This window comes from Archocentrus centrarchus, unplaced genomic scaffold (assembly GCF_007364275.1).
Source record: "Archocentrus centrarchus isolate MPI-CPG fArcCen1 unplaced genomic scaffold, fArcCen1 scaffold_41_ctg1, whole genome shotgun sequence".
Lineage (NCBI taxonomy): Eukaryota > Metazoa > Chordata > Actinopteri > Cichliformes > Cichlidae > Archocentrus > Archocentrus centrarchus.
Genome location: NW_022060267.1, coordinates 1,523,127 through 1,534,814, shown reverse-complemented (window position 1 = coordinate 1,534,814; position 11,688 = coordinate 1,523,127). Strand labels below are relative to the sequence as shown.

Genomic DNA, 11,688 nt, shown 5'->3' with positions numbered 1-11,688 from the left:
GACGGGTCCTTCGAAGGATGCGGCCCCTGAATTTGGACACAGCTATTGTCTCATTTATTCCAGTAAATGAAAACTTTATAGCATACGTCTGACACAGGAACCATATTTCTCATAGAACAGGTGTGTTTGTAGCTTGATGGGACTGAGAGGAGTTATAGTGGGACCCTGAGGTTTGTGCTTCCACTCCAACATCACTGTTTGTGGTTTCCCTCTCAGACCCACTGAAGTCCAGAAGATGATGATGGAGGAAGAGGAGGGCAGAGCAGAGCCTGCAGGATCAGTTTGTCAGAGCAGGTCCAAAGCAGATCCTCCAGGCTTAAGCAAGGAACCTGCAGCCACACTGTGAGAGAACCATTCATTTCTTTAGTGCATTATAAAATGCTTTCTGTCATTGATGTTCTCATCTTGATGCTGTGGTTCATGATCTGATTTTCTCTGTAATAAACACATATAAGAGCATAAAGGCTGTTTAATGGAAACTTTGGTTTGTGTTCCTAATCGAACCCTGAAGGACCTCTGATCCTTCTCACTCAAACAAAGAGCTTCAGCTTCCTGCTGTTTGTGCAAATCAGATGCAGCTGCAGTAACTCTGTTTATCCAGCATGTGTGTCACTCTGTAATTACAGCCACAAACACCAGGTGGCGCTGGTGCTCCTGTGTTGAATGTGTTGTAAAGCTGCAGCAGTGCAGAAGGAGCTGAGCGGCTCATGTTGGAGTCTGAGCTCCTAAATGTTGAACATCAGTTCCTTTAAGTGAGTTAAGGGCAGCAGAAAGGAGAGAACCTGAGTCTGTGCACAGATTATCAGAGCCATGAAAAGATCAGATCAGGCCCGGATCCATTTCCCAGTTCTGGATCCATTTAGAACGGGATCTTTAAAATGACTCATCATCCCAAACTGTACTCAAATATCCAGAATGTGTCAGAGCTGCATTTCTAACCTGAACTGTTAACTCAGTGAAACACCTGTGCTCAGAGAGCCGTCCTCTATCACTGAGGCTGATCTGAGATCAGATTAGAAACATTCCAGCTGTAAATCTCAGGAAGCATTTGTATCCAGTGATGGTAGAAATGATGCAGGTTGTTCCAGCCTATCAGCACCTTAAAGCTTCACTAAACAATACTGAAAAATGAAGTGCTCATAAAGTGTGTGTGAGCTGCTTCTGTTTGCAGTTTATGGCTCCTGGTCAGCTCACAGCTGAGTAATCAGATCTCAGATCAGATGTAAAGTTAGGAAGTGATGTTCTCATTTCTCAGCCCTGTTTTGGATCCTTTCATAGGAGCTCATTTTGTCCCAACATGGTCAGAGGATCATGTGACCAGAGAGAAGTCTGCAGGTAATAGAAGTCACACAGGTGCATCAGTGACTGCAGTGCTCTGTAGGACAGCACCACATATTATTATAATGTTTTTTAAACTCTGCATTTGGCTCGATGGTTTCCACAGCCAAGCTGAAGCTTTCAAACAAACTGCATTTGCATTGATTCTTTGACGTCCCCAAGGCCTCATCCACCTGGGACTGTCTAAATAAGGGACTTCATATCAGCCTTATGATAGCTGCTAACATTCACAGATGTACACACACCTGAAATGAGCAAAGGTAATAAAATGAGTGAGAGTAATGGTTCTGTAATGACTCTGAATAAACCTGTACTCGAGGAAGTTACTGGTTAGAAAACAGGAAGTAAGCAGGTGCAGCTGGACTCCATCCAGTGTGGCCTCAGCAGGAGTGGAGAAAGGGGGGATAGAGTCTGTTAAAGGAATAAAAAGAGATGTTTCTGTGGTAAAGACCTGCTGCTGTGAGCAGACTGATGAGAACAAGGTTGGATTTTAAAAGGAGAAGTCCTGGAGGATTAACCATGGCCAAACAGCTGTGATCTAAACACTGGATTTACCAATCCTTTCTCCTCTGCTCCTTTTTACCGTGTTGGAGTTAAAACCATGGGGGAGCCAGGGCACCGTGGACCGAGTCTCTACTTCATCTGTTTTGTCCTGAGGAAGGAACGTTGTTCTGGCCAGGCAGCACTTCCTGCTTCCTTCTCTCTCTTCACATTTAGTAGAGCTTACCTAGCAACTAATGCAGGGATTTTAATATGACTGAGTTTCCTGCTTTGCCCCGACTACAGTGCTTCAATAAATATCTGATCTGTATTTAATCATTAGTTATTATTCATCTCTGTCTCTCTTCCACAGTGTGTCTTTTGTCCTGTCTCTCCTCTCAGCAGATGACTGCCCCCCCCCTTCCCTTCCCTTCCCTTCCCACTGTCACCAAGTGCTGCTCATAAGGGGTCATTTTGACTGTTGGGTTTTCTCTGTATTATTGTAGGGTCTTTACCTTACAGTATGAAGCACATTGAGGTGACTGTTTGTTGTGATTTGTGCTTATAAATAAAATTGAATTAAACTTTTCTCATATTTATGGTAAGGTTATTTTAATCTCCACAGCTTTTTTGTAGTCGGTGTAAACCAATCACGTGCCTGGAACAGATCCCATGTCAGCCACTCCATCAAATCACAGCTCCTCTCTGGGAGCATCTCTGCTCTCATTTCTCTTTGTGTCCCTGAATGCAGCACAGAGCCTCTTCCAGCAGTTTGCACAGTTACCCTCTCAGTACACTCAGCATAGCGCGGCCAATAACATAAAAACACTGAGTTTGTTCACAGGTTTGGATCACACATGAAATCATAACCATTACTCTGAAACATGTGTTATACTGTCCAGCATTAAGCTTTAGTCTCAGAACGTATCAGTAATCTCTGTAAATTAAAGAGAAATGTTCTCCTGTTTGCAGAGGTCAAAGGTCAGAGTCTGGGTCCTCCAGCTGTCTGTCTATGAGGAGTGACAGGTCCAAAGGAATACCACCAAACTTCAGTCATGGACCCAGAGCAACAATGTAAGAGATCTGAAGTCATTTATTAAGACAATCTAACTCATTCTGAGATATAGAAATATGTTTGTGTTTGTAGAGGTCAAAGGTCATAATCTCTAGTAACCAGGTGTCTGTCTGTGAAGCCTGGCTGGATTTCCATGTGGGATTTTGGGATTTGAAGCTAAACTCTGCTGAAATATTTATGGATGATTTGAGCTGCAGTTTGTTCATATTCGCTCAGTCTGGATCAAACAGTCAACAAGGAGCTGTGGTCCTGCATGAGAAAGGCAGGAGAGGCAGAGAAGGATGTGAGGGTGGAGCAGGACATGGATCAGGTGTGTGGTAGGAGCAACAGATGGGTTGAAGGTGGGGGTGGGATCTGCTCTGAGCTCCTTCTTGTTCACAGTGGTGATGGACAGGCTGATGGATGAGGTCAGCAGGAGTCTCTGTGGATGATGATGTTTGCAGATGACACTGATCTGTAGTGAGAACAGGGAGCAGGTGGAGGAGAGCCTGGAGAGGTGGAGGTATCCTCTGTGGAGTGGGTGGAGATGAGTGTCAGAGGTGATCTGTGACAGAAGGAGAGCAGCCAGAGTGAAAGGGAAGGTTTCCAGGATGGTGGTGAGACCTGCTGTGATGGTTTGGAGATGGAGGCTCTGACACAATGACAGGAGGCAGAGCTGGAGATACTCAGATCTTCACTTGGAGTGAGCAGGATGGATCAGAAATGAGTCCATCAGAGGGACAGCTCAGAGTCAGAGAGGCTGAGATGGTTTGGACATGTGCAGAGGAGGGAGGGTGAAGATACTGAAGATGGAGCTGCAGGCAGGAGGAGGAGAGGAAGACCTCAGAGGAGCTTCATGGATGTAGTGAAGGAGGACATGCAGAGAATTGGAGGGACAGAGGAGGGTGCTGGGATAGGGGGAGATGGAGGCAGAAGATCTGCTGTGGCGCCCCTAAAGGAGCAGCTGGAAGAAGATGATTTAATACTGTACTGTATACTGTATATATAAATACTGAGAATATTTAAGGAAGTTCTTTTTCATCAACTTTCAATACTAAAAACATTTTAAGAAGAATGAATGCAGAATATTAGACTCAGAGGTCAAAGGTCACCTTCCTGATGACTGAAAGCTTTCCAATGAAAGCTGAAAGCTGTGTGTGTGAGTCTGCTGCTCTCCCAGTTTTTAGAGGCCTTCTAAGCTCAGTTCAATGTGAACTAACCCAAACTGAGCTGCAGACAGTGACTGTAACACAGTGAAGGACAGAATCAGCTCTCTGTGATGGAAGGCTTTTACTGTGAAGTCTCTGCAGGAAGTGCTGAGTTTGTATTGATAGCAAACTGCAGGCAGATCACTCAGTGTTCAATCAGACAGGAAAAGCAGTTCATTAGTGCTGCTGAGATCAAAGGAAGCATCACTTTGGTTCCAGCCTGAATGCTGGATTCAAACAGGAAGTAGCTCCACGTTTCCTGTTCTCTGTGACCATCAGAGCTTCTGCACAGTGTCCTCACATCTGGATCTTTGTCAGCAACAGTCACCAAATGATTTTAGTCATAAAGAAATGTGTTCACAGAGAGAAGAAGAGGAGCGGGGTCTGTGTGGAGGAGCGGCCGTCCTGCTGTGCTTCCTGTCAGGACGTCCTGAAGGATCCGGTCTCTACCAGCTGTGGACACTGGTTCTGCAGACAGTGCATCTCCTCATACTGGGACCAGTCTGCTTCATCAGGAGACTCCTCCTGTCCCCAGTGTGGACAAAGTAAGACTGAACATCTGTCTGCTGATGGACTCATTTCTGAAAACTGGACTTCTTGTTGTGTTGTTGACACATTTCAGAGTTTCTTTCTCTTTAGTCTCAGTGTTTTTCTGTCTTTCAGCAGATGCTGGTCTGCAGGAGGTTTTAGAGGAACATAAGATCAGTCTGAGGAGGAGATGTGAACGTGTGACTGAAGGAAGTGATGAAACAGGAAGTGGAACCCTCCTGAACAGGATCTACACTGAGCTCTACATCACAGAGGGACAGAGTGAAGAGGTTCATACCCAACATGAGGTGAGGCAGCTGGAGACAGCTTCCAAGAAGACCCTCTATGACAGACCAATCAGGTGCCACGACATCTTTAAAGCCTTCCCTGACCAACAGAGACCCATCAGAGTGGTTCTGACCAACGGCGTCGCTGGCGTTGGAAAAACCTTCTCAGTGCAGAAGTTCAGTCTGGACTGGGCAGAGGGCTTGGAGAACCAACATGTCAGTGTGGTGATGCTGCTTTCATTCAGGGAGCTGAACCTGATCAGAGATCAGCAGTACAGTCTTCTGGAGCTGCTCCATGTTTTCCATCCAACATTACAGAAGGTCCCAGCAGAGAAGCTCGCTGTCTGGAAGCTTCTGTTCATCTTTGACGGCCTGGATGAAAGCAGACTTTCATTGGATTTCACCAACAGGAAGCTCGTGTCTGATGTCACACAGAAGTCATCAGTCAGCGAGCTGCTGACAAACCTCATCAAGGGGAAGCTGCTTCCCTCGGCTCTCGTCTGGATAACGTCCCGACCTGCAGCAGCCAATCAGATCCCTCCTAGATGTGTGGACAGGCTGACAGAAGTACGAGGCTTCACTGACGCCCAGAAGGAGGAGTACTTCAGGAGGAGATTCAGTGATGAAGAGCTGTCCAGCAGAATCATCTCCCACATGAAGACATCCAGGAGCCTCCACATCATGTGCAGCATCCCAGTCTTCTGCTGGATCACTGCTACAGTTCTGGAGCACATGTTGACCACAGAGCAGAGAGGAGAGCTGCCCAAGACCCTGACTGACATGTACTCACACTTCCTGCTGCTTCAGACAAAGAGGAAGAAGAACAAGTACCATGAGGGACATGAGACAAGTCCACAGGAGCTGACGGAGGCTGACAGGGAAGTTCTTCTGAAGCTGGGGAGGCTGGCGTTTGAACATCTGGAGAAAGGAGACATCATGTTCTACCAAGAAGACCTGGAGCAGTGTGGTCTGGATGTGACAGAGGCCTCGGTGTACTCAGGAGTTTGTACAGAGATCTTCAAGAGAGAGTGTGTGATCTTCCAGAAACCAGTCTACTGCTTTGTTCATCTGAGCATTCAGGAGTTTCTGGCTGCAGTCTACATGTTCCACTGTTTCACCAGCAGGAAGACAGAGGAGCTGGAGAAGTTCCTTTATTCTTATTATTATGGGAACATCTCATGTCTGGATGGTTTCCTGAAGAGAGTCATGCAGAAATCCCTCCAGAGTGAAAATGGCCACCTGGACCTGTTTGTTCGCTTCCTTCATGGCCTCTCTCTGGAGTCCAACCAGAGACTCTTAGGAGGTCTGCTGGGTCAGACAGAGAACAGTCCAGAAACCATCCAGAGAGTCATCAAGAACCTGAAGAAGATGAACAGTGATAAAATCTCTCCTGACAGAGGCATCAACATCTTCCACTGTCTGATGGAGATGAACGACCTCTCATTATTTCAGGATATCCAGGAGTTCCTGAAGTCAGAGAACAGATCAAAGAAGGAACTCTCTGAGATCCAGTGCTCAGCTCTGGCCTTCATGCTGCAGATGTCAGAGGAGGTTCTGGATGAGCTGGACCTGAACAAGTACAACACATCAGATCAGGGACAACTGAGACTGATTCCAGCTGTGAGGAACTGCAGAAAGGCTCGGTGAGTCAAGATGTGCTCATTAAGATCATTAATCAGTAGGGGTGGGAATCTCCAAGCACTCTACGATTCGATTCGATTACGATTCAGAGGACTGCGATTCGATTATAAAACGATTATCGATGCATCTTGGTAGTAGCAATCCATGATGAATCAATTTTATTTCCATTTTAAAACTCCCATTTTATTTTATATTTATATTAAATCAAATGAAAGCAGTATGGCAAGTACAAGGCCACACATTCCAGAGAACTGAACAAAGAAATACAAACTGAAAAAGTGCACCTGTAGCAGCATGTTTGTAGTAAATTAACAGATTTCAGCAAATGCCAACTCTTAACCAACATTATGTGCAAACAACAAACAAATATGTGGTATCAAAACCACAACTTCCACACAAGAGTAGAATTATGTGCTAGTAGCTCTCATACAAAAATAATGCTTGTTGACTTCAGCTTATTTTGAATAACATGGTTCCTCATGTTTGTCGTGTTTCCAAAATATTTGAGCTTTGTTTGACACAACTTGCATATGGTGTAGCTCTTGTAGTGTTGTAGTCAAGACCACCTAACCCGAGACCGAGACAAGACCAAGACCAGAGGGTATCGAGACCGAGACAAGACCAAGACTTTTAGGGTCCGAGACCAGTCGAGACCAAGACCGAAGGGGGGCGAGACCGAGACAAGACCAAGACCAGTGCCTGACACTACATGACACAATAAAATGTGAAAAATGATCAAAATCACTTCTCAAATTGATCTGAAAGATCCACATTCCCATAAAATTACCCTGATATTAAAAACTCACAGCTCAAATAAATATAACCATCTTTATTTAATACTCCTGGGTGACTTCCATCATTTATCACAGAATGTAAAACAATTATTCATAGTTCATCACAATAGTCTTAACTTTTCTCTGCCTTTCATAAACTATGCATAAAGTTGTGTTGTTTTTAAACCAACAACCTTTGTAAAAATGGGTGCTTTTTCAAAACCACATAGCTAAATGTGTAAAACTGAAAAAATGGCAAACACTCATCAACAGTAAGAACTAAAGCCTTTAATCTTATACAGATTAAAGCTGCAGGATGTAACTTTTATAAAAAATCTGGTTTTTACATATTTGTTAAAACTGTCACCATGTCAGACAGTATGAGACCGATAATCTGCGAAAAAAATGGAGCTCCTCCACCTCCTCCCTGAACCGCTCCCAGTCAAAAACAACCAGTCAGAGCCAGGAGGAGGGTCTTAGCACTGTCAATCACTCCTGGTGTATGCTGCTCAATGTAGTTGTGTGCGACACTTCAAGATTTGGTATCGATCCTATGCCAAGTAAACACAGGGCCATTATCACCAATACTGATACCAATACTTTTTAATAATTATGAAGAATTTCCATGAAGTTTAACTGGTTTGAGATTTTTTTCCTTTGGATCATTAATTAGTTAAAACCCAGAATAGAATTGGGCAAAGTTTATATGTAAGTAGAAAATACTTTATCAAAATAAAAGTTATTGTTCTGAAACAATAGAATAAAACAATTTTCCCCATAAATTGATGTCTGGATTTTTTTTTTATAAATGAAGTGTACAAAATCATCACTCAAGAACAAAAGCAAACTTTTTTCCAGGTAGATTTTTCAGAAAGTATAATAAAAAAATTTAATAAAAAATGTCCCTTCATTCACTAATTTTCTACAAATTTTAATTTAAATTTGATTTAAATGTTTCATAGCAAAATCCTTTTTTTTCCCAAATAAAATATGTTATGCGTCACATGACAGTATAACAAAACACTGTGGGGAGGGGAGGAGCAAAGTGCTCTGTGCTGTGACAGGAGCCACACTTAGACAGTCAGCTCGCATCTTTGATGAAACCGCAGCACTGCATACAGGAGAGAAACTGAAGCCAAAGTATCGATCTCATCACACTGATATTGATCAATACCAATACCAACGTTGGCATCCATATTATCGATATCAGGATCAATCTGCCCACCACTAGCTCAATATACTAATGGCGGAGAAACAACTTACTTACTTCTCTGCTGTTACCATTGGTGGTGGCCATGGTAACTTCAGGGTTCTAGCAAGAAATATTTCTCACCCCAGCACTAATGCTAATGCTAATTAGTAAGCTAATACTAACCACCAAATGCCGCTCCCACTTGTTAATTGAGTGATGGGGCCTAAGACATAACCAGAAAGGAGTAATCAGTTTTTTTGGACGTGTAGTTACATTTCTCGAGGTGCATGTCAGGTTTGCTTCAGAGAGGATTTTCAGTTATACACAAAGGATCAATGCAGAACTCTAAATCAGGCCTTATTAGATCGATAGAATGATCATTTTTGCATATAATCCAGAAAAGTTACATTTATACATCAAGCATTTAATGTGTCCCAGAGTGCCGTTTCCTTCCACTGTGTTTGCAGAAATCACATAAAAAAATACACAACAAAAACATAATCCAGATTCCTCGGCTGCTAATAGCATTTCCTACATTTGAATATCAGCCACCATATTGTGAGCATAAACTATCACGTTTTTAATGCAACAATAGGAAGTGACATCATCTTGCTGGGAACTGTAGTTATTTTATTCTTGAAGGCCTCTCATAGCTCTACTGGTGCTGAAAACTAATGTTTGACTATGGCTTTCTGAATACAAGTAGGGCTGCAACTATCAATTATTTTAGTAATCAAGTATTCAGTTGATTACTCCATCAATTAATCAAGTAATTGGATAAGAAATAATTTTTCATTTTAACAATTCATCAGCATATTTTAACTTCCGTACTGCAGATGTTTCTCTGGGTGAAACAAACAGGGTGGATGGAGCAGCTACAAAGTTCTCTGTTCTTCATGTTGCTGATCAGGTGGTTGATAAAAACATTTTGACGGAGCCCCTCTGTACTGAAGGGGGTGGAGGGGGCACCGAACGATTTCTAGTGCTAATGGCAGCCCCCCTTTCCCCAGTACACTGTGGTTATTGATCTGTTCTGGTGGCTACAGCTGACGTAAAGAAAAAAATAACAGCTGACATCCTCTGCAAAACACGCGCACATTCAAACATGCGCACTCACAGCACAGAGAAGTGGGGGCGTGAAAAAACATCTCAGCGATCCACTCGTGTTAAAGGCTCGTTTTTGTTTTTTTTGGAAATGCTCCGCTTACACGGAGACACCTGAGCTGCAGAGCTGAAACAAAACATCAAAGCAAAAATTTGTGTCGAGGATTTTTAATAATCGAATTGCGTTACTCCAAGAATCGTTGCAGCCCTAAAACTTGCATTAAATTTTCAGTTTGTGTATCAAATACATGAAGGTTGGTATTTACCTTTCATGCTGGGATTTTTTTGTTGAATCGGAAGCCTGAAATTTTCCTTTGATCTTCATTTTCCCTCTTACTTCTCTTCGTGTTCATGCCGGTTGTTATTTCGATTTATGCAGCACACGCGTGACCATAGTGAGATCAAACGTGCACATTGTGAATGAAACTGTCCGTGCTCTGTGGTAGATTGCAAACTGGTGAAATGATACAGGCGTAAGCAGCGATAATAGCAGCGACCTAGCCGGGGCGGAGTCTGAGAGGTGCCTTTGAGAGGCAGAGGAGCCCAATCTTTGTTGGATTTGAATCAGTACGTTTTGCATCCAATAAAAGCAAAGATGTTAACAAATAAATTGGACAGTATTCTGGCAATTTAGTGATATTTCCACAGCTGTGGTCTTGACTGGTCTTGAAATAAAGTCCGCAAATGTCCGAGTCCATGACAAGACCGAGACCATCAAAAAGCGGTCTCGAATACTACAACACTAAGCTCTTGTCAATGGATGTTTTCCCTTCGACTTCGTAGAAGCCGAAGTGCTTCCACACACTAGCTTTTAGTGCAGAAGGTGCCGGCTGGATTTGCCGCTCTTCCATCTTGCGTCTTTGTTATGTGCACAGCACAGACTGTCCGGGTGCAACACCTCCGCTCTTCTGAGTTCCGCTTTTTAAGTTCCGCTCATTACGTTCTCAGTTAGCGCTAACGTCTAGACAATCGATTGTTGTCATTTGTGAATCGATTCTGAATCGTCCACGTTGAGCATCGAGATGCATCTAAGAATCGAAAATTTCCCGCACCCCTATTAATCAGAGTAGATTAGTACTTCAGTTCTTCACAGATTCACAGGAATAAATGACCCTCATTAGTTTGAGTTTCTCACTGAAAACATCATTTTATTAAAGTCATTTTGTGTGTGTGTGTGTGTGTGTGTGTGTGTGTGTGTGTGTGTGTGTGTGTGTGTGTGTGTGTGTCTAAGTGTAACTGATGACTTGTGTGTATTTTCAGTGCTTCAAACATTAAAATCTTTATTTACACATTTACAAATCTGAGACACACACAAAAACAGCGTTGCTACAGTAACAGCCTCGTTCTTATTATGAAGGTAAATATGCAGCAAAATGTGAGAACTTGTAGAAAAATGTAACAATGTTCTGCTTCTGCTTTCTCATTGGCTGGTCTCTGCCCCTGGCCCCTCCCCCTGCTCTGCCAGCACATTAATCAGGACTGTTTCTCAATACTTGAGTACTTGGGAAGGTTGAACTTCTCGAGTACTCGAGTATTTTTCCATTGGAACACCTGCAGACTTGATGATATCACAGCTCAGCTCCAGTGTTTCTGTCGCCTTCCAGTTTAAATTTATTGATTAAATTGACTGAATAAATTATTTGAGTTACATGAGGAATTGTTGCACCGCAGAATGGCTGACAGCACGCTGCCACCTCTGGGTCACGTGGACGCCAACAGCTCGGTGGAAAGAAGAAGCTCTGAAGGCTCAAAGGTGGAGAAGTTTCCTCTGATTAAAAAGATGAAGGTGGTCCTAAAAACACTTGAAGTTTGCTCCTCTGAACACACAAGCTCCAGAAGCTGGAAGCTGATCTGTGACTCAGAGGACACCGAAGCAGGTCACATTACAAAGCTCTCTGAAGCTGATAGGAGGGTGGAGGCAGGCCTGGGTAAGATGGAGGATCTAGAGAGAAGGAGGCGGCAGTGCAGCTGAGCTTCCTGAAGGCAGTGAGGGTGATGGTCCTGCTTCTTTCTTCCAAACTTGGTTGATGGAGCTGCTGAAGATCAGCTTCAAAGGAGGAGGAGGAGGAGCAGCTGCTGCCAG

General features: G+C 43.5%; 1 protein-coding gene across 3 annotated transcripts in view; it reads left to right on the top strand.

Moving 5' to 3' along the window:
• The window catches only part of LOC115776949 (NLR family CARD domain-containing protein 3-like), a 71,114-nt gene that overhangs the window by 47,192 nt on the left and 12,234 nt on the right, over window positions 1-11,688 (top strand). Inside the window, exons 2-5 of one of the 3 annotated variants that reach the window (XM_030724748.1) lie at window positions 217-342; window positions 2,791-2,892; window positions 4,444-4,625; window positions 4,747-6,538. In XM_030724748.1, the coding sequence (XP_030580608.1) occupies window positions 236-342; window positions 2,791-2,892; window positions 4,444-4,625; window positions 4,747-6,538 (2,183 nt within the window). In that variant the 5' untranslated portion in view covers window positions 217-235. Of the gene's footprint in view, window positions 1-216; window positions 343-2,790; window positions 2,893-4,443; window positions 4,626-4,743; window positions 6,539-11,688 lie in introns of all 3 variants that reach the window. The other 2 variants (XM_030724747.1, XM_030724749.1) reach the window with 2 other exon arrangements.